The sequence below is a fragment of the Heteronotia binoei genome, chromosome 10 (assembly GCF_032191835.1).
Source record: "Heteronotia binoei isolate CCM8104 ecotype False Entrance Well chromosome 10, APGP_CSIRO_Hbin_v1, whole genome shotgun sequence".
Lineage (NCBI taxonomy): Eukaryota > Metazoa > Chordata > Lepidosauria > Squamata > Gekkonidae > Heteronotia > Heteronotia binoei.
The window spans coordinates 103409868-103432681 of record NC_083232.1 but is presented as its reverse complement, the minus strand read 5'-3'; the positions used below and the strand labels follow the sequence as shown (position 1 = coordinate 103432681).

The 22814-nt window shown below is 44.3% G+C and overlaps 1 protein-coding gene across 1 annotated transcript in view; it reads left to right on the top strand.

Moving 5' to 3' along the window:
• Positions 1 to 16375, top strand: part of UBA6 (ubiquitin like modifier activating enzyme 6) — a 54704-nt gene extending 38329 nt beyond the window's left edge. Inside the window, exons 21-32 of the mRNA XM_060247846.1 lie at positions 78 to 158; positions 1166 to 1294; positions 2420 to 2471; positions 2572 to 2635; positions 3714 to 3783; positions 8120 to 8191; positions 9117 to 9234; positions 10008 to 10201; positions 12617 to 12744; positions 14099 to 14186; positions 14615 to 14709; positions 16159 to 16375. Coding sequence (XP_060103829.1) covers positions 78 to 158; positions 1166 to 1294; positions 2420 to 2471; positions 2572 to 2635; positions 3714 to 3783; positions 8120 to 8191; positions 9117 to 9234; positions 10008 to 10201; positions 12617 to 12744; positions 14099 to 14186; positions 14615 to 14709; positions 16159 to 16294 — 1227 coding nt within the window. The 3' untranslated portion in view covers positions 16295 to 16375. The remainder of the gene's footprint in view (positions 1 to 77; positions 159 to 1165; positions 1295 to 2419; positions 2472 to 2571; positions 2636 to 3713; positions 3784 to 8119; positions 8192 to 9116; positions 9235 to 10007; positions 10202 to 12616; positions 12745 to 14098; positions 14187 to 14614; positions 14710 to 16158) is intronic.
• The last annotated feature ends 6439 nt before the right edge of the window (positions 16376 to 22814 follow it).

The following is a 22814-nucleotide window of genomic DNA, read 5'->3' as shown; positions in this document are numbered from 1 at the left end:
AAATGTGTCCCTTATGCAGGTGGGAGAGAGGCAGAGAAGCTGAAGCATTTCTCATATCTTTTTTCTTTTTGTTGTAGTTTGAAAGTGCTTTCACACACAAGCCTTCGCTGTTTAACAAGTTCTGGCAAACTTATCAATCAGCGGAAGAGGTGTTACAGGTAACTGATGCGTACCTTGTAGGACGCCATCATGTGGGAGTTTGTTTGTTTCTGGGAAATCTGACGTGTAATTGACAGTAATGATCAGCATAATATCACCTTGCTTTCAAATTTTTCCAGTGGGTCAAGGGTACAAAAGGTGAACTCAGGTTGCCACCAAAATTCCAGCTCTCATGAAAAGTGGTTGACATTTGCAATATAAATAGAGTTTATTATAACTCCCTTCAAGGGCTGAGAAATAGTATCAGCTCCAATAGGGCCGCGTCCTCCTCCTAACTCTGGCGTGTTCTTCTCTATTGATCAATTATTGTTCCAGTATGAAGCACAATAGGAGGAAAACTCTTAAAGGGAGAACTTCAGCTTATTGTGTTGGACAAGTACATACTGGAGAACTGCAATGAAGTGAGAGCAGGAATTGAATGATGACCTAGATTCCATCTAGTTAGTACATGTGAAGAATAGTTGAGAATAGCTCTTTAGTTGTTCTCCAGAGTCCTTAATGTATAAAATGCTTCATGTGTTCCTGGGCAGCTCAGGGTGGCCCGAGCTTGTCAGATCTTGGCAGCTAAGCAGGGTTGGCCCTGATTAGTCCTTGGGTGGGAGAGCACCAAGGGAGTCCAGGGGCGCCACCCAGAGGCAGGCAAGGGCACACCACCTCTGAACGTCTCTTGCCCTTCAGGGTTTGCCATAAGTTAGCTAAGACTTGCCAGAAAAACAACAAAAACAGGGAGACATTTGGGGAGCACACAATACAGTGATGTTTTGCACCACATAGGTACATGCCCTGAGGAGCAGTGGCTGATTACAGAAGCAAGTGCTGCCTTTTATACCTTTTGTCATATTATGGGGAGCAAATTTAAACATCATGTGCCCAATAACACCTCAAGACTGTGAGACCGCTGAAGGAAAAAACGCACTTACTGGGTCATTTTCACTTATGTACTGAATCACTGATCTCCAAACAGTGTATAAATTTACCATTTTAACTTTTCTTTTTTGCATCCTAGAGAATAAAGTCTGGAGAGAGTTTGGAAGGCTCTTTTCAAGTGATCAAATGCCTCAGCAGAAGACCACGAAACTGGCAGCAGTGTGTTGAACTAGCAAGATTAAAATTTGAGAAGTATTTCAATCATAAGGTGAGTGTGAGAGAGTTATTTTAAGTTTGGCTGATACTCAGTTGATGATTTAAAAAACAGCATGGTTCTCTGCTTAGTAACACACACACATGTACAAACATGGTCCTTTTTTTGTTTCTGCTCTGATTCAGGAACTAAAACTTCTTAAACATTTAAGTGAAACTGTGCTGTATCCTTTCACTTTGATTTATAATAGCATATAAATTATTGAATGTCCATGAATGCCATGGTTGAAGTGTGTATGTGGTTACTTGGGGGTGGGGGGGTGGGGAATGCTTTGTTTAAGTTTTTATTTATTCTTGAAGGTTTTATTAAACTTATTTATTAAGATGCTATCACCAAAAAAGTCTGCTGGAGTGCCTGGACTTGTCTTCCTTGTGCTGATCTCTGTAGGCACTGGCCCTTGCCAGAACAGCTGGAGGGAGATGAGGGGAATATGGTCCAGTTACACTCGTGCAGATGAAGCTTTCATTGGGTGCAGAAGATGTAGGTGACTGGAAGGGCTGCCTTGCTGGAACAGACTCAGGGCTGCCTCACCCAGGTGCTTCTGAAGAGACCCAGGAAGGGCCGTTCTCGGGACCGGATGTGCAGAACACTGGCCTCCCTACAAGTAGACTTGGCTTAGCTGGCACAATCTGAGCCAGAAATGGGAAGCACCTTGCTTCATTGGAATGAAATATATTTTTCTATTGAAATTATGCCAGTATTATCAGAAATTTTGAATTTGTATCAGAATCTTGTACTATTAGAAATCTTACTCAGAATGTAAGTTTTTGTATGCATGCATAATTCTTCAGATGGGGGGATAGGGTACAGTGGGCTGAAATTGACCCTATCCTCTTTCTGAAGAAGTGTGTGTGCATATGAAAGCTGACATTCTGAATAAAGCTTTGTTGGTCTTAAAGGGGCAACTTGACTTCTACTTTGTTCTGCTGCTTCAGGCCAACCCTGCTGCTGGATCTATCAGAAATCTTGTATTCTTAAACATGCTTTCATTTCTTGAGCTCTGGGGTTCTGAGTTCAAGATGATGTCTTATAGGACAGAATTTAAAATAGGCTCTGTAGAGCAGAGTGTTCTGGCCTGAGATGAGCTGGCAGTATTCAGAGTCTTTCTCTCTTGTCTAGGCCCTCCAGTTGCTTCATTCATTTCCCCTTGATACCCGATTAAAAGATGGCAGTAAGTATAGTAAGCGGGGGGATTCATTTGGGTGGGATGGACTGGCTGTCTTCCGCTTGGTTGCTGTTGATATTCAGGTTGCTTTCTTTCCACCGGCCAGGTCTGTTTTGGCAGTCACCAAAGAGGCCGCCCTTTCCGATACGATTTGATTTCAGTGATACTTTGTGAGTAATTTTTAAAAAGATAATAATTGCAATGGGATGGGGGGAGGAACGTAGGCCTGACGGAGCCATGAATAACGAAGCTGTCTTTTCAGAGCAGTCTGTTTTTGGAAGGACTGGGCAGGCTCCCCTGGGCAGAATCCCCTCTGCTTGATTGCAGCACGTCTCCTGGGTGCAACAGAGCGGGATCTGCAGGGCATTTCTATTGGGCAGTTCCTTTTTCAGAGCTCTCTGCAACAAATTTCAAAATTGCTGCTTAATTCCACAAATCAGTAAATTTTTTTCCCCATGAGCATTCCCAGTAGTTGCTGATATTAATATGAACGCACTGTCAGATACATAAGCAAACATGAGAATAGATTTGTCCCTTCATGGACTGGTAGAAAAGCCGAAGAGATATCTTACCTTTGAAGAAAGAGGATATCTATTGAGCACCCCGGGGTGAACTTGGAAATTCTGGGGCCCTGGGAAGGATAGGGCTCCAGACTCAGGGCCTCCCTCATCCCAAGCAACAGGGGTGGGTTCAAGTGACTTCCATTGAATTGGTATCCTGAACCCGGGCCGGGAAGGGGGTGGGGGTGAAGCTGAGCTGGCTGTCCAAGCCAGAGGGTGACTGGAAGCAGAAGCCTGTTCTTTCCCCTCCTTTCAGGGTGGTTGTGCCCCACCCCCCGCACAGACCCCAGGATAAGTGCCCTGGATGCCCTCTGGCTAAGACTGCCCCTGCAGCCCCCATACTTAGGTATGTTGTAAAAACCCATAACTGATCTGAATCCACCCTTAAAAAGAGTACACAGAAGCATACGTTCTGAATAAAACTAAGTTGGTCTTAAAGGTGCAACGTGGCTCCTGTTTTGTTCTACTGCTTCAGACCAACATGGCTGACTACTTGGATCACCCTTAAAAATGGACAGGGAATTAAGTAAGGAAAGGATTTGGACCACGGTTGGCTGGCTCCCCTGTCCGTCTAGCCCCTCTGCCTGGAGACAGACGTTTTCATTCGTATCGTCTCAGCTTTTTAGTTTGCACTGTTCGTGAATGCTGGACAACGGAGTACAAAAGATGTAATTTTTTTTTCTTCTAGGCATTATAGCTTCATAGTGAGTACAGCAAAGCTATTTGCGACAATTTACTGTATTCCGTTTACAGAAAAGGTAAGCCTGCAGTCTGAGACGGGCCTTTGCATATTTGCATTGACTCTTTCTGTTAATGTTCTGAAAGGGATCAGACAGATTTGTGAGTGTTGAAGGAAAATGACAATTCAGAATGCAGCCTTTAGCAAGATGGGTGGAAGTATTTCCTCTGCTATTCATAGCAGATTGGTCATCTGTCTTCTCCAGATTCAGCACTGGATGGCTCAAATAAGTTCTGGATCAAAAACTGAGTCCTGAGTCACATACCTGGGGCTTTTTTTGTAGCAGGAACTCCTTTGCATATTAGGCCATATGTCCCTGATGTAGCCAATCTTTCAGGAGCTTTCAGTAGGCCCTGTGAGAAGAGCCCTGTAAGCTCTTGAGGATTGGCTACATCAAGGGGGTGTGGTTTAATGTGCAAAGGAGCTCTTGCTACAAAAAAAGCCCCGCAAATACCCATCTTCTTTACAGTGCTATTTGCTAAAGAATTTCTGTCTTGTTGCTCTTTCTGCAGATGAGTTAACAATCTTATGTGGTTCCTAAATTATCTGAACCTGTATCTGTCTCTTCACTAATGTTGAAGCACTTGCAAAAAGTTGGCAATGAGGGACTTAAAAAAAATGTTATTTTAGCTTTCTGTTTGGTGATGGCTTTCCATTTTGGGTGACTCAGGTGGCCAGTCTTTGCTATGTAACAGCCATTGATAGCACAGATCAGGCATAATAGATTTAAAATGATTATAATATTAACTCGGTGTCAGCTCTGCAGCATATGACGTCCTGCTTTGCAGAGGCTGCCAAGCTATTCGGCCTAGAAGTTAGTCTGAAGAAGACAGAAGTTCTCCACCAGCCTGCACCCCAGGAAGATTATCACCCTCCCTGCATCACTGTGGGTGAATCAATTCTGAAGACAGTCCAGCAGTTCAGCTACCTGGGGTGCATCATCTCCTCAGATGCTAAGATCGACAAGGAGATTGACAACAGGCTGGCAAAGGCAAACCGTGCCTTTGGCCGACTGCACAAAAGAGTGTGGAGCAACAAGCATCTGAAAAAAGGCACAAATATCAATGTTTACAAAGCGGTTGTGATGACAACCCTCATCTACGGCTCCGAATTGTGGGTTTTATACCGTCATCACCTGCGACTCCTTGAGCGCTTTCATCAGCGCTGCCTTCGCACCATCCTCAACATCCACTGGAGTGACTTTGTGACCAACACTGAAGTTCTCAAGCGGGTGGAGGTTACCAGCATCGAGGCACTGCTGTTGAAGACGCAGCTGCGCTGGGCAGGGCATATTTCTAGGATGGAAAACCACCGCCTTCCCAAGATTGCCCTGTATGGCGAACTCTCCACTGGCCATCGAAATAGAGGGGCACCAAAGAAGAGGTACAAGGACTCCTTGAAGAAATCCCTTGGCACCTGTCGCATCAACCATCACCAGTGGTCTGACCTAGCCTCAGATCGCAAAGCATGGAGGCACACCATCCACCAGGCTGTTTCTTCTTTTGAGAATGCACGCATAGCGTGGACAAAAGGAGATTGAGGAAGAATCGCACTGCTACAGGACCAACCCTAAATCAGACTTTTCCCTGCAGCTGCTGTGGCCGGACCTGCCTGTCCCGCATTGGTCTTGTCAGCCACCAGCGAGCCTGCAGCAGACGTGGACTATTGCACCCTTCTTAAATCTTCGTTCGCGAAGCCAAGCCGAGAGAGAGAGAGAGAATATTAACTATGCATCTGGCAAAGGGAGCTTTGACTTTCGAAAGCCTCTACACTGAAAGTCTTCATGGTCAAGTCAAGTCAAAGCTTTTATTGGCATAAAATATATAGATATATATATCAGAGCAAATTGGTTAAAAAAAAAAGATAAAATGGAACTATTGCATACATATACATCAGGAAAAGCATAAACATAAACTATTTCTATGAGATCCTTTGGCATGCCTTTAAGACAGAATAAAGAAACTTAGCCACTTTCTCAGTGACATTAGATGAAGTATCGTTCAAAAGATTATAGACCTTAAGTGCATCAGAACAATCAACCATGCTAACTAAAAGAGGATGTAAATACTTGTGACGAAGATCTGTATACAAATTACAATAAAGAAGAATATGAGTAACCGACTCCACACATTTTTGCTTACAGAGACAGTATCTGACTGAGTAGGCTGTCTTGTTAAATCTGCCATAAAGAATGGCAGAGGGCATGGCGTTGCATCTGGCAAGGGAAAAAGCTCTACGCTGCTGTGGCACCTGCAAGACGGATAGATATGAGGCCATTTTCCCAGTACTAAGAGAGATCTCAAAACAAGTGGGGAACAAGTTTTCTTAGCCAGACTGTATAGTTCTTGGCACTCAACATCTAGCAACCTGTTTTTAATTTGTTGGACTGCGGTGGTGAAGGACAGCACGGACAACAGTTCTAGGGATAAACCCATTGCTTTTATTTTTCTCTCAATTTGTCCTGACCAATTTGACACATTAAATTCAGAAAGCATTTGAGAGATATAGCTCCCCGGTTCAGAGTTGTAGTGCAAGCGTAGCCAGAATTTGAAGGTCGTAAGCCATGCACTAGTAACCATGCCAGTTTCTAAGCAGATAACTGCATATGGGACACATTTTGGCATGCCCAGAATTTTACGCAAGAATTTGGATTGGACACATTCGATAGCACCTTCATAAGATCCAATCCAGATTGGGATGCCATACAGAAGTTGTGAAATCACTTTGGCTTTGAATATTTTTATGGCAGCTGGCACAAATTGGTTACCTCTGCCATAAAAAAGCGAGCTATGGCAGATGCACTGATGTTAGCTATCTTCCCTGCATACTTGCGATGGGTAGACTGAGTCACATTATATTGAAAATAAAACACCTAAGTATTTAAAATACTTGACTTGCTCTATCTCTTTAGAAAGTCTTCGTGGTCTCTAAGGTGCTCTCCTGCAGAACAGCAAAGCTACCTTCTGAATCCCTTATTTGTATCTATTCTTTTAAAAATTGAATTGAATTTGTTATGTATGCAACATGAATGACATGGTGTAGAAGTGTGTCTCACAAGTGCCTGTGTTCTGCATTCTGATGCTGTGTTGTCCTGTCTCCCTGGACGTATTGTGAACACTCTGCAAAAGAAGAAGCGTGTGCCATAGGAGGAACTGTAACTCCCATTGGGATATTTTTGTTGGGAAGAATGTTGGCCATAGGAGGCCGAATCATATAGATGAGCTGCTTGGCCTCCTTAAGAACATAAGAGAAGCCATGTTGGATCAGGCCAATGGCCCCTCCAGTCCAACACTCTGTGTCACAGAAGAACATAAGAGAAGCCATGTTGGATCAGGCCAATGGCCCCTCCAGTCCAACACTCTGTGTCACAGAAGAACATAAGAGAAGCCCTGTTGGATCAGGCCAATGGCCCCTCCAGTCCAACACTCTGTGTCACATAAGAACATAAGAGAAGCCCTGTTGGATCAGGCCAGTGGCCCATCCAGTCCAACACTCTGTGTCACAGAAGAACATAAGAGAAGCCATGTTGGATCAGGCCAGTGGCCCATCCAGTCCAACACTCTGTGTCACACAGTGGCCAAAAACCTCACGTGCCATCAGTGGGGCTAGAAGCCCTTTCACTGTGCCCCTCCCCCCAGCACAAGAATACAGAGCACCGCTGCCCCAGACAGAGTTGCTGCTATAAGCTGTGGCTAATAGCCACTGACGGACCTCTGCTCCAGATGCTTATCCATTCCCCTCTTGAAGCTTCCTATGCTTGTAGCCACCTCCACCTCCTGTGGCAGTAAATTCACCCCTATGTGACCCTTGCTCATCCTGGCTTCTTAAATCTAGCCCTGATGGGATTGTGGGGGGGGGGAACCAGGGGGCAGGAGATGGAAGAGGGAAGGGCCAGATATCTTGAGGGAGGCTATTGAAAAAGCCCTTTGAAAGAATCTCAAAAAGCTCTGCAGCTCTTGCTCAAGGGTGACAATGGCAGGCTTTCTGGGAGGAGCTGGGATGGCTTGGCTCAGCGGCATCTGAATGATGAAATGCCTCTCCTTCCGCTGTCAGCCTGGCATTGAGCTTGCTTGGGACCCTGAACTAACAGAGCTGGACATTTTGCTGAGTGTACACTGTTTCTCATATTTAGGGGTCATATTGTTGGTCTTTTTAATGTACATTTTAAAAAATCATATGCAGTGTTTTTGTGACTGGTAAGTTGGCTGGAAACTGTGTTGATTGAGGAATGTGTGATATTAACTTTTTAAAAATAAATTATATTTTAATTCATACTTATTAATACTCTTTTGTCGTGCTTACTGCTGTTATGCCACGTGGTCTAACTTCTCTCATTGTTTGTAACTAAAACACAGGACATGTCAGAAGAAACCATTTTAAAGATAATTTCTGGGGTGAAGATCCAAGAGTTCCGACCTTCTAACAAAGTAAGTCCGGCCAGTACGGAGGTGCTGCCTGTTCTCTCTTCCTTTCCTTTTGTGATCAGTGAAGACTTTGCCCTGTGCATTGACATTTTTGGCAGAGATTCAGCAGCCTGGCTCCTAGTTGCCCAGCACAAATGGCTTTTGATATAATGGCTATGAACTGAGGAATCCTGTGAATTTAGCTTCCACCCAAGAAGACCTTAGGTGAGCCACTCCCTCTGCTGGGCAGTTGCAAGTTGGATTACAGCAAGCGAATGCGAGTGACGTGCTCTGAGCTCTTGCCAGCACGGCCCCAATGCCTGCTGTGACTAGTGGTGGCAGTAAAACTGATGGCTGCTACTTGCAGTGGCCTTAAAAGGGAATTATACTGGTTCCTGGAGGAGAGGTCCAGTTGTAGCTATTAGCCGTGGTAAGTAAAGGGAACCTCCATACTCAAGGGAAGCCTGTCTCTGCCTGACGAGGGCTTTGGCTGCCGTGCTGTAGCCTCCCAGGGCCTCTGGTTGGCCACTATGAGAGGATGGGGGATTAGATGGATGATCCATCTGTTCCAGGGGTGGTGGCACTCATGTTCTGATTAGTGAAGGATAAGTCCCCTTATTCAGTACAAATGTAGTGTTTAGCTTCTCCTGCAGCAGAGTGCTCTCCGGAAGCTTCTTTCTCAAAGCCAATGTAGGCATATGCTTGAAATGTATGTGGTACCCAATACAACAGTTCAGTGAAACCACAGATTCCAGCGCATTAAATGCCCATGCAAATCAGGAAGGGCATAGCAGATGACAGTGCCCTGGATAAACACGCAGTAGTTCTCTTTGCTTGGTTTCTGAGTTGTGCCTAGTAAGCTTGTGTTGATTGTCATGCAGTGCAGGGCTGCCGCGTTAAACACAGCAGTGCACAAGGAATGCAGCAGCATTTCCTTAATTTCCTGCAGGTGGTACAGACCGATGAAGCCCTGAGGAAGCCGGATCCAATCCCAGTCAGCAGTGAGGACGAGAGGAATGCTGTCCTTCAGCTGGAGAATGCCATCCTGGCCAACGAAGCCACCAGAAGTGAGCAGATGTCGAGGCACTTGGTTAAGCTGGAAGTGAGAGCAGGAGGGGGGTTAAGAGAAGAACAGCCTGACCCACAACGCCCCCCTCTGCCACCTTCCAGCAACAGGGAATGGCTTCCTTACTCTTCTCTTCCTTCACACATAGTTTGTTTTTGAAAACTCCATCTGCCTTCTGGGACTCCACATTTTGTTCTCCATCAGCGGAGAGGGCTTACCATGTGGGTTTGTTCTCACCAGTGGATTGGAAGGAGGGGGCATTCAACAGGCAGGGTTTGCAGTATAGAAATCAGGAACCAGAGCTGAAACAAACCTGGTAACAAAGCAGAGACATTTCAACATGACACTATGTAATTTCAGCAGCTTGGCACATAGTTGCAAAACAGACAGATCCCAGCAGCACAGCCCCCAATCCCTGTCCCTTTGCCAGTCTGGCTTTCTGAACTAGTGTTTACACCAGCATGGTGTTCAGTGCATCACTGGCATTACACTGCCTGGACAACGATGCCCCAGTGCAAGAGGACTTGGGCACTAAGTATCAGTCCTTTTCCCAGCTGGCTACATGAAACATCTGTGGTGAATAAACCCTGGAAGGCTCTTCTGAGCATGGAGCAGGAGTCCCTGGGGATATGAGGGTGGAGGTAGTTGTGAATTTCCTCAACTGAGCACTGGGTTGGACTAGATGACCCTGGAGGTCCCTTCCAGCTCTATGATTCTATGCAATAAAGCTAGATAACCAAGAATTCTGAACAGTGGGATTTTTTGTCTGAACAGGTGACTTGCAAATGAAGGAACTTACCTTTGAAAAGGATGATGACAGTAACGGGCACATAGATTTTATAACAGCAGCGTCTAATCTGCGAGCCAGAATGTATAACATTGAACCAGCAGACCGGCTGAAAACAAAGCGGATTGCTGGGAAGATCATCCCAGCCATTGCGACTTCTACAGCTGCTGTTGCTGGCTTGGTGAGTCTGTAAAGGTGCTCTTTTCTTTTTGCTTATCAGCCCTATTGAGGCCAAAACGCTCCTATTCTTAAAAAGCCTGACTCACCAGAAGACAAAGAGGCAGTCCCATTTTCAACCTTGCTGGAAATTGGCCAGCTGTAGGAAGGAGGTGTCCTGCTCTGGATTGCCTGATCTCATCAGATCTCAGAAGCTGAAATGGGTCAACCTTGGGTTGCTTTTGAATGGGAGACTAGGGGTGTGCAGGGGGGGAAAATCGTTAAACATTGGTTTTGGGTTGATTAAAAAAAATCGTTATTCCTTTGGAAAGCTGAATCTCATATTAGGTAAAGGAAAAAAACCTGAAAAAATTAGGTATTCTCAATTTTTTTCGGCTCCATTATACTCTATGGGCCATTTTAGTCAATGGCAAAATCCCATAGAGTACATTCCGTGGGCTGGGGAGGAGAGGGTTTGAGCGAGAGGCACCTAATTTCTGGGTACCTGCTGGAGTTTCTCACCAAAAGAACCCCCAAGTCTCAAAAAGATTGGACCAGGGGGTCCAATCCTATCGGCACCCAAAGAGGGTGCCCCTATCCCAATTGAAATCAATGGCTGCGAAAACGCCATTGGTTTCAATTGTCAGGAAAAAATGACTAGGTCAAATAAGAGAATCTCTTACCTAAAAAGTGTTTTTTCAGTCAGCAGCAGAACCAGTGCATGTGCCCAGCACAGGCAATGCTACTATGGCATTGCCAAGCAACAACAACAACAAAACCACAACAGGACAAAGATCAAATTGGATAGGAGGGATTTCCTGGGGAACCATTGTTGCCAATCTCCAGGTGAGGGCTGGTGTGCTCTCCAGGTAGCAGAGATCAGCTCCCCCGAAGAAAACAGCTGCTTAAATTAGGGCTGCCAGCATCCAGGTGGGGCCTGGAGATCCCTTGCTTTTAAGATCTTTTCTGGCCTACTTATGGGGGAAGTGCTAAAGCTCTATGCCAACAATGTTACTCAAAGGATTTCCTGTCTCAGACTCTAATTATTTTTAAAAGCCTAATAATAGCCCTAACTAAGTTGTAAAAACCCAGAAGCACCCACTGAGCAACACTCAGGGTAATACAAAAGACAGACAGCAGTCAGTCAGGTCCTTGTTTTTAGCTATTGCTTTATTCCAGAAGTCCATTCCTTTCCTATCCATTCCTAAGTACGTGTGAAATTATAAATATTAACCAATCTAGAGCGTTTATTCTTATTTGCAGCCAAATAATAACCATTGCAAAAATCTTGCAAATGGAATTCCTCCCCGCCTTCCATTGTCCCGATTGAGTTAATTTTTGTTTTGCTGCACTGATAAAACAGTTGTGAACTTGATGGCTGAGGAAGACTGGTCTTGAGGAATGAGGAACACATTCAGAGTAAATTCAGACCTCTCAATGGATTCTAATTGTAGAGACAAAAGATTCCCCTGAAGTATGAAAAGAAGAGGATGTTAGTTGTTTAGATTGTAATGTTCTCCCCTTCCCCTCTGTGCTGATTGTGGGTGAGCAAGTAGGGATGCATTGATGGTACCTTTAATGCCAGATTGCGCTCTAGTTCCATGAACCTGATTCCCCCCGCAAAAAAGCTGAACTTTTCAGGCTTTCCCCCAGATTAGTCTAATTGCTGAATCAGATCACAGAATCTGATTCGTCTTTTTAAAAGCCTAAAAATGTCGAAAAGGGCATATTTCGGCTTTTTTCCAAGCTAATGTTTACCGAATGCACACGCCTATGGGAGGCCTCCAAGGCTATGCAGCAACAGGCCATGCCAAACCACCTCTGAACATCTCTTGCCTGGAAAATCCACCAGGGGTCACCATAAGTCAGATATAACTTGAAGGCAAACGAACGAATGAGGTGCTAGAATACATTCTGTTGAGGTCATGTTAACGTATACTATGGGGAGAATCTCAAGAGTCTGGAAGAATTTTAAAACATCTCAACTGCTAAGCAATGAACAAGTTGTAATGGACATATATCTGGATTCTTCCACTGTAATTCCAAGAATTACCGCTGCATGGAAATGTCACAGACCAGATCTCTTCCATGTCATTTTTTCTTCATAAGCAAGTTTGTCCTCATTTATGTGATGGTGAGCTCTAGTCTATGAAATCTTATGGTTCAATAAATCTGACAGGTGGCCCTTAAGTCTTTCCTCTGTCTGGAATCTGTTACACCATGGAAACTGAAAATATAACTTTTTATAACTTAAAGAGAAAAGATACATTTGTTAGGCTCAGATACAAATTGTTTCCTGTTCCTTCCCCAAAGTAGTTTGCGATCTGTGATGCCTCTTGTGCTGATCAGGTTATACTGAACTTCATTTTGCTCTCTGATACTTACAGGGTATATTAGTGTTCATTGTTGCAATGAATAATCATGATATTTTCCCTCATAGGTCGCTTTGGAATTGATCAAAGTTGTGGGTGGTTATCCTTTCCAAGCATATAAGAACTGTTTTTTCAACTTGGCCATTCCAGTAATTGTCTTTACAGAAACAGCTGAAGTGAGAAAAACAGCTATAAGGTAAATAGGACAAACGGAAGAATGAGATGTGCACCTAGTAGTTGGTGTCCTGCGTATTATCTCAATAATTACTTTCAGATCAGGAAATCCAGAGTCTCCCTCTTTGCCATCCTCTGGCAGTGCCTCCAGCATCTCCCCTTTCCTTCTCTCCCAGAAATCAAGTTCCCTCTTTGAGTTTCTCCTTCTGACAGCTTCTGCCCTCCTTCACTTGCCCCCACCCCCTTTCTGTTTCTCTCCCCTACCTTCAGTTTTTCCTTTTTAGATTTTTTGCCCCTCCTTCACCATCTGTCTCTTCCATTATCTTTTTCTAGTCTGTGTCTTTCCAGCACCGCCCCCCTTAAGCTGAGAACTGGAATTCTCAGCAGTGTTTGTTGTGGGTTGGAATCGTATGAGATCTCAGCAGCACACTTTTCTTAAAGAAGCAGACGTTGCGTCTGTGATCTTTGAGGTTTTTCAAAACCCAGTGTATCATTTTACAATTCATATTTTTTTGCAAACATGGGGCTTTCCCCAGGCTTGTAGCCTCCCTGCCTCCAGGATTTTTTGATCCACACTGTTCTACCTTAGGGACAGTCTTTCCCCACATGTTCCCCAAAGAGTGCTGAGATCGAGTTCTCAAAACCTGCTTGCAATCCCCGGGCCAAAGGAGGCCCAACTTAAGTCAACCAGAGACAGGGCCTTTTCAATCACAGCCCCTTGCTGGTGGAACCAGCTACCAGAAGAGGTGAGGGCCCTGTGGGACTTTGGGCAGTTCCGCAGGGCCTGTAAGACAGTCCTCTTCTGGTTGGCATACAACTGATCGGTACTTGAAAATTTCGAAAAGAAGGCTATAGTATGGTACTTTGGTAAATGGCTTTGTTTTACTGTTTTACGGTTTTACTGGTTTATTGTTTAAATGTTGTAAATTGATGTATTTTAAAACTTAATCCTATGTTAGAACTTTTGTGTTGTGAGCCGCCCTGAGCCGCTTTGGTGGGAAGGGCGGGATATAAACTAAATAAAATGAAATGAAAATGAAATATCTGGCTCAGAATTAGATACAATAATATAATCCTGCATACTTTAAAGTATGATATTAATATCTTCTGTTTTCCGCTCATCTTGTAATCTGTCTTGATTAAGAACCCTCCCCATAACCCTGTGATGAGCTCCAAAGTAGGACAGCTCATGCCCAGAGGTGCTGTCCTTTGGCAGCTGTCTGGAAGCCCCTGGCCTCAGGAATGCAGCGTTACAAGAGGGAAGTGTCATGTGCAGCGCCACTTTAAGCACTGAACTTTGATGACTGCTAGTAGCAGAATATTGAAAAATCTGTTACAGCAACAAATTTTGTGTTTCCATTTGTGTTCTGTGACAGAAATGGGATATCATTTACAATCTGGGATAGATGGACAATTTATGGGAAAGACGATTTCACACTCTCGGACTTCATAAATGCCGTCAAAGTAAGACACCTGTTTTAAATACGCCATGGGATTTTCTTGACTTTGCTGACTGCATTGTGGTCTAGGGATTGCCGGGTTGTTTACCACAACTCAAGTTGCAGTCAGTCCTGTCATTCAGATTCATGGTCAGATTCCTTAAGAACACATAAAAATAAATAGTATATACCTAACCCCCCCCCCCCCACACACATACACATATTTTCTGCTTTTCTGTACAAAATGCTATAAATACATTTGTTTGGGTAAAATATTTGTCTTCTGTTGTCCTGTTCAGTCTGTAATTGGCTTTGTCATGTGCCTCTTTGAGTCGAGCAGGACAAATGTTATTTTAACTGTTGTTGGCTGCCCTGAGCACATTAGGGGAGGGCGGGATATAAATGCAATAAAATAAATAAATAAAATAAAATATTGTTGCATGTGTGTTTCAGGAGAAATACGGGATTGAGCCCACCATGGTGGTTCAGGGAGTGAAAATGCTGTATGTCCCTGTAATGCCTGGGCATGTGAAAAGGTTGAAGCTGACGTGAGTATTAACCCTGTAGAACTTGTGGATCTGAAGGTTTGGTAGATGGTCCCATTGTCTTCCTAGAGCATAAAGGCAGCTTTCTGTTAAAGCAGAGAGTGGTATACAGCATCTTTGCTAATTTATTTATTATTTAGTTGTTGTAGATTTTCTGGGCTTTATGGCCATGGTCCTGGCATTGTAGAACCTGACGTTTTGCCAACAGCTGTGACTGGCATCCTCAGAGGTATAACACCGAAGGCTAGAGTTCTCTCTGTGTCAAAGGGAGAAGAAGATGATAGGCAGGTAATTTATATCTTACTCAGGAAGGTGGGATAGGGCTGAGTCATTATCTTTTAAGAATTTCCCAGGCTATGACATTCTACTGAAGGAGCTTTCCTGAGGTTCTTGTGCATATGGATTGGCTGTTGGAATTCTAATCTTATCTGTAGTGCAGTTGTAAGATGTGGAGCATTTTGTGTTTTTCAGGACTGGAAACCATGCCCTATTAATTTTTAAACTCACTCAAACAGGACAGTATCTTATTCCAAGATAATGCTAGATAATACATCCAATTACCATGTTAGATTACACAGGGAAGCCATTGAAATCCATAAACATAAACACAATTTCAACAGGAAGGAAGAGAGATTTAAATTACCTGTTTACCATCTTCTTCACACTTTGACACAGAGAGAATCTAGCCTTCAATGTTATGGTTCCTGACCTGGCACTTGAAGAAGATGATGATGATATTGGCTTTATATCCCGCCCTCCACTCCGAAGAGTCTCAGAGCGGCTCACAATCTCCTTTACCTTCCTCTCCCACAACAGACACCCTGTGAGGTGGGTGGGGCTGAGAGGGCTCTCACAGCAGCTGCCCTTTCAAGGACAACCTCTGCCAGAGCTATGGCTGACCCAAGGCCATGCTAGCAGGTGCAAGTGGAGGAGTGGGGAATTAAACCCAGTTCTCCCAGATGAGAGTCCGCACACTTAACCACTACACCAGTAGCCCCTTTAGGGACGACCAAGATTTTTCGGTTATATGTTTTTGAGAGTCAGTGCTTTGACTCTCAAAAGCTTATGCGCCAAAAACCTTGCAAATTCAGTGTTCTGCCGCAAACCTTGTATTTCTTTTCTGTTATGCCAATAAAGGTCATGTCTGTCTGTTCTGCCGCAAACCAACATGGCTACCCCTTGAAGCTGAGCTGTGATGTTTCCATAAAGTCCTAAATCTGTTTGAAACTGATTTCTCTGTTAGCTTTTTTCTTTTATTACCTGCCAAATTTTGCTCACTTTAACATGGTCTCTTGTAGTTGGAGGCCTTGCTGATCCAAGGCAAGCTGTGTGTTTATAATGGACCTCATACAAGTTGCAAATACGCATTAGAGCTTGTAACTAGAGGTTCAAGGAAGGTTGGCACTTTTTTCAGGGTTTATTGTTTTACTGTTCTTGATTCCTGTCTTGCAGGATGCAAAAACTTGTGAAACCATCAGTGGATAAGAAGTACGTGGACCTCACGGTGTCCTTTGCTCCAGAAACAGATGGTGAAGAAGACTTGCCGGGGCCCCCAGTTAGATATTATTTTGCCCACGAAGACAACTGATGAAGACAACTCTTCATAGTATAACAGGACCACATGAATAGAAGAACATGGCATCTATCTATTAAAAAATGTGGTACAACATACTTGGTTGAAGTCTTAATGCAAAACTAAACAGTGGAAGTCAGTTAATTGCAGTGAGGAGCTGCATAGGAAACTGGATTTCTAGTTTATCCTGTCTCTTCCTGAAAAGGATCTCCAGCTTGTTGAAAAGTGAAGCTCTCTTTGGAGAAAAGAGGCTTGCATTAACCTCTGCAGGAAATCAAGAACTGTGGAGTTACCTGCATTGTACAAGCAAAGCATTAAATGTGGAAGCAGTGAAGAATCTTCTATTGCAGTGTCCCTCTGCATCTGAGCCCTGAGGCAGTCTGTTAAAATAGCATGGCCTTTCCTTGGAGGTTTTGGAGGAGGGGTTTTGTTCTCTTTTGATCCAGATTAACTGTAATTTGTAGCACTCCCAGTGCAAAGGCAGCATTGCTTTGGAATAGCTGTGAAGTGACAGGAAGCTGAGCTGTGATTTCAAACTGGATATTTTATCTAGGCCTCTGGTAGTCAGGTCAGAGATTCTTTTGGAGTGAGCAAATAGAGGCCCCTGTGTGTTTGTGTGAGAGAGAGAAGCGTTTAGGTGAGCTAAGCAGTTCAGAAGTCAGAAAGCGAAAGTAGGATAGGTTTTGAGAAAGGCATTGTTAGCTGCCTTGGGCATCAGGGGACAGGGTGAAGACAAATATAATAAACGTGTAGCTTGGAGAGAGACAATTAGATAATTAGTAGGCCTTTGCTACCATTGTTGCTGTCACCTGCTTATGGAAGTGTTTCCTTTTCCGCTCCCATGAGCAAAATATCCCCAGCAGTGCTGATCAAATAATGCTGTTCTTTGGCTTTTGACTATTGAGAGAGAAACCTCAGAAGGCTTTTCTGACCCGTGATCACCATCTAAAGCTATATGCACATAACTTTGGTCTGTGGGGCTAACCTATGCTGGAGCACTGTGCACATTTTTGTAGCATGTGTCTCTTGGTACGACGCTAGACCTAATTGCAGAACAGCGGAGACCCCTCATTTCAAATAAAATTATAATGTTATGGATGCTGCCAGAGAAGGTGAGAAATATCCTTTGCTGTAGCAGTTTGTATGCAGTGGTGGCACAGGGCAGAAGCATCATTGGAGTACCACTGAAGAGGTACACTGGCACCTTTTTAAAATGTATTTATTTATTTATTTATTATTTCGATATCTATTCTGCCCTCCCTGTGAATGGGCTCAGGGGGGATCACAACAGCAGTGTGACATAATAAAAACAATAATCCATTAGTTTAAAACGATAAAGAACAACAAGAAATTTAAAGTACAGGTAACACTGTCAATAAGTGCAATATCACAGAGGCTGGAGTCACTAAGCCTACAAAATCTAATCAGTCTGGGCTGCCAGATGGAGAATTCAGCAAGGGGGGCTGACTTAACTGGATGCCCCCCGCTTCATCCTAAGGCCCTGCGGAACAGGCCTTGTGGGCCTTGCAGGCCTTGTGGAATGACCCCAATCTCAGTCGTGAGCATGTTCTGCCGGACCAGGGCAAACGGTGATAAATGGACATCCTTTGGACCAGAGACAGCCAGCAGAAGTTGATTTGCAGAGCATAAAGCCCTTTGGGGCATATATGGGGAGAAAGCCTTTGAAGGTCAGTAGTAGCACCTTGAAACAGATTTGGTACTGAATTGGTAGCCAGTGCAATTGATGTAGCCCCAACTGAATGCACGCCAGCACGGGCAATGCAGTCAGCAGGTGTGACGCCTCATTTTGTACTAGCTGGAGTTTCTGGATCAGCCCCAAGGGCAGGCTCGCATAGAGCAAGTTACAGAAATCAAGTCTGGAAGTGACCCTTGCATGGGTCCCTGTAGACAAGTCCTGGGGGACAAAGTAGGGTGCCAAAGATGATAAAAGGCAGACCTGGCAATTGTGAGCTCAACCTCCATAGAGAGCGAGGCATCCAGGATCACCCCCCCCCCTCCCGGCTCTGCACCTTCAGGGCTGGCACAAGTAATGCACCGTCCACGGTTGGAAGCCTGATACCTGACTCAGGTACAGGACCTTTATCTTCGCTGGAATAAGTTTTGGCTGGCTCTGCTGCAACCACCCAGCCCTGACCAAATTCTCTGGGGTGGAGTCTGGGTAGCCATCCAACAACAGATAGAGCTGGGTGTCCGCATCCACTTCAGAGATACTGGCTTTGCAAAGACCGTGGTTTCCAGTATTACTTGAGCCTAAATGACATGGTTATTTTCACTTTTTCATGGGCACTGTGTAGAGCTTTTCAATTATCATAGGTGTCTGAGAACCAAAGATATGTTTTTTGTGTGAACTGAAACCCTTATCAAGACTATTCCGCTGTCTGAGCATCTGTTTCAATATAAGATATCAGTTTTCTTCTTTAAAAGCTTGGTTCTTCTGGAGAGGTGACTGCGTCATGTTGTAAGCATGTAAAATTGAGATCTGTCCTCATAGTTTTCATTGCTACAAATAGATTTTTAGAAAACCCAGAGAAATTTCCTAGCGACTTCTTGCATCTGGTATGTGGAATTTCCCCTAAGCCAATTCTTGTTGGTCTTAGTTGAGCGCACCAGAGAGGGGAGAGCTTATTTCCCAAACCTTCAACTAGTTAGGGGTCACTTTGCACTCCGGCTCAAGACCTCTGATCCTGGAAGCTCATCTGCTGACTCTTGGTGTGCAGGAGCCAACTTCAGTACTGGTGACATTCCTGGAGTGGGGTGGGATGGAAGGTTCTCTGCTTGTGCTGAGAAGGTGCTCAGTGTAGCTCAGCTATCCTGAGCAACCTCAGCCATTCACCGTAATCTTCCTGAAGTAGTGGCCTTTGCCTATACTCTGTGAAGTTGTGCATTCATAAGCATCAGCTGCAACTTTGCATACACCAAGAGAACTGATGTATGATGCTCCAAACAGTCTGCCCACCAGTTTGTATTCTCCACCAGGTATACGGTTCCTTATACACTTTGTCACGGTTGTGCTGAAGGCTGGGGAACATAAGAGAAGCCATGTTGGATCAGGCCAATGGCCCATCCAATCCAACACTCTGTATCACACAGTGGCCAAAACTGTGTGTGTGTGTGTGTGTGTGTATACACACACACACACATATATATATATATACACAATGTGGCTAATAGCCACTGATGGACCTCTGCTCCATATTTTTATCTAACCCCCTCTTGAAGATGGCTATGCTGGTAGCTGCCACCACCTCCTGTGGCAGTGAATTCCACATGTTAATCACCCTTTGGGTGAAGAAGTACTTCCTTTTATCCGTTTTAACCCGACTGCTCAGCAATTTCATCGTATGCCCATGAGTTCTTGTATTGTGAGAAAGGGAGAAAAGTACTTCTTTCTCTACCTTCTCCATCCCATGCATTATCTTGTAAACCTCTATCATGTCACCCCGCAGTCAACGTTTCTCCAAGCTAAAGAGCCCCAAGCGTTTTAACCTTTCTTCATAGGGAAAGCGTTCCAAACCTTTAATCATTCTAGTTGCCCTTTTCTGCACTTTTTCCAATGCTATAATATCCTTTTTGAGGTGCGGTGACAAGAATTGCACACAGTATTCCAAATGAGACCGCACCATCGACTTATACAGGGGCATTATGATACTGGCTGATTTGTTTTCAATTCCCTTCCTAATAATTCCCAGCATGGCGTTGGCCTTTTTTATTGCAATTGCACACTGTCTTGACATTTTCAGTGAGTTATCTACCATGACCCCAAGATCGCTCTCTTGATCAGTCTCTGCCAGTTCACACCCCATCAACTTGTATTTGTAGCTGGGATTCTTGGCCCCAATGTGCATTACTTTGCACTTGGCCACATTGAACCTCATCTGCCACGTTGATGCCCACTCACCCAGCCTCAACAGATCCCTTTGGAGTTCCTCACAATCCTCTTTGGTTCTTACCACCCTGAACAATTTAGTGTCATCTGCAAACTTGGCCACTTCACTGCCTACTCTCAACTCCAAATCATTTATGAACAAGTTAAAGAGCATGGGACCCAGTACTGAGCCCTGCGGCACCCCACTGCTTACCGTCCTCCACTGCGAAGACTGCACATTTATATTCACTCTCTGCTTCCTATTAATTAGCCAGTTTTTGATCCACAAGAGGACCTGTCTTTTTACTCCATGACTCTCGAGCTTACTAAGGAGCCTTTGATGAGGAACTTTATCAAAAGCTTTCTGGACGTCAAGGTAAACTATCGGGTCTCCTTTGTCCACATGTTTGTTCACTCCCTCAAAGAAATGTAACAGGTTAGTGAGGCAAGATCTTCCCTTACAGAACCCATGCTGAGTCTTCCTCAATAACTTGTGTTCATCAATGTGCCTACTCATTCTGTCCTTGATAATGGTTTCTACCAACTTTCCCGTTATTGAAGTCAGTCAGGCCTGTAATTTCCCGGATCTCCTCTGGAACCCTTTTTAAAGATGGGGGTGACATTTGCTACCTTCCAGTCCTCAGGAACGGAGGCAGATTTCAATGAAAGATTTACATATTTTTGTCAGGAGATTCACAAGTCCACCTTTGAGTTCTTTTAGAACTCTTGGATGTATGCCATCCAGACCTGGTGACTTATTAGTTTTTAATTCGTCCATCAGTTGTAGGACCTCCTCTCTTGTCACCTCAATCTGACTCGGGTCTTTCAGCACCGCTTCCAAAATTAGTGGTTCTGGAGTGGGCAAACACTTCTCATCTTCCACAGTGAAGACGGAGGCAAAAAATGCATTCAGCTTCTCAGCCATTTCCCTATCCTCCTTCAGTAATCCTTTTACCCCTTGGTCATCCAAGAGCCCCACTGCTTCCCTGGCTGGTTTCCTGCTTCTAATATATTTGAAGAAATGTTTATTGTTGGTCTTTATGTTTTTTTACAATATGCTCCTCATTGTCCCTTTTTGCTTGCCTGATCACAGTCTTGCATTTGATTTGAAACAGCCTGTGTTCCCTTTTATTAATCTCACTTGGACAAGCATTCCATCGCTTAAAGGAATCTTTCTTACTTTTTACAGCTTTCATTACTTTGGTTGCTAACCATGCAGACCTTTTCTTATACCTGTTTGTGCCTTTCCTAACTTGTGGTATATATTTTATCTGAGCTTCTAGGATTGTAGTTTTAAATCGTTTTTGTAGTTTTAAATAGCCTTTAAGCTTCCCCAAGGGTTTTGACTGTATTTACCTTTCCTTTCAGTTTCCTCTTCACATGCCTCCTCATCTCAGAGAATTTACCCCTTTTAAAGTTAAATGTGGTTGTGCTGGTCTTTTGGGGCAACTCTGTTTATACAAATGGTGAAATCAATAACGTTATCGTCACTGCTCCCAAGCAGTGCAATCACTTTTACATCTCTCACCAAGTCTTGGGCATTACTTAGGACCAAATCCTGCAGAAAGATTCTTTTCAAGCCAGAAAGCATCGTTCCCCCTCCCAAGATCCCTGGGTGCCATTTTCCTGCCAAAATGCTCACATGGTTGGGGGGGGGGGGTACCCACTCCCCTCAGCTCCTTCTTTGCTGCCAGTGGAGTAGATTCTTTTCTACAGTGCCCTTTTGATTAGCGCTTTCACTATTTTTTTTGTTATTTTGAGATAAAGGACACAACATTAGGAGGTGAGAGAACCTCTTCTTCCAGTTGCCTGGAAAAAAAGAAAAGAACTGCACAGTTGAATTGCTGCAGGTCTAAGGGCTGCCTTTGCACCCTGCCTTATTTAGAGGGCATTCGCCTTTCCCAGGAGGGAGTTATGGCACACAAGACTTTATTCAAGTCTTGTATTAAATCTGGCATTAAGATGCCCCAACTCAACTAATGCAGCTTCTGCCGTCTGTGTTTGGGATAAGAACATAATGCTACAGCCTCTTGAGTGTGCCAACAGTCACTCCAAAGGCCAGAAATGACAGAGCCTTTTGCCTAAAGTCTGCCTTGTGGGAGAAAGCCCTGTCACATCTTCTGAAAAGTTGGCTCAATCTACCTTGTTGGCTGGTCAGCCTTTGGATTTGCCCTCAATAGCTTTGGTTCCATTGGCTCCTTGTTCTGAGGTGGCCTGGTGCCAGTCCTGATCACCATCCACTTTCACTCCTAAAAGTGTTTTGGAACTGCTGGCAAAGGAAGCTACATTTAAGTTAAGTCTGAGACTCAGCTCCATCACTCCCACTCAGTTCCGATGGATCTTGCACCAAAATCTGAAGAACCCTTTCCAGAGCCTTCGAAGACTCCGATCCATTCTGCTTCACCTGTATGATCCATTTCAGAGGATAACATATTCAGAGCTGGCTCCACCCACAGGTGCAAAGACATCTCAGATGGAGCCTAAGATGCCCCCTACTTGGCCATAGAGTTACTTACCATTTCCTTGGCACCCTTATCCCTTCTATACTTTCCTAGCCTATTGTCTTGATTGGGGTGAATATTCCATGCCTCTGCACTGTGTGGAACTGAGCTTCAGCAGACCTCCACACTGCCAGACCTGTCCTTCGGC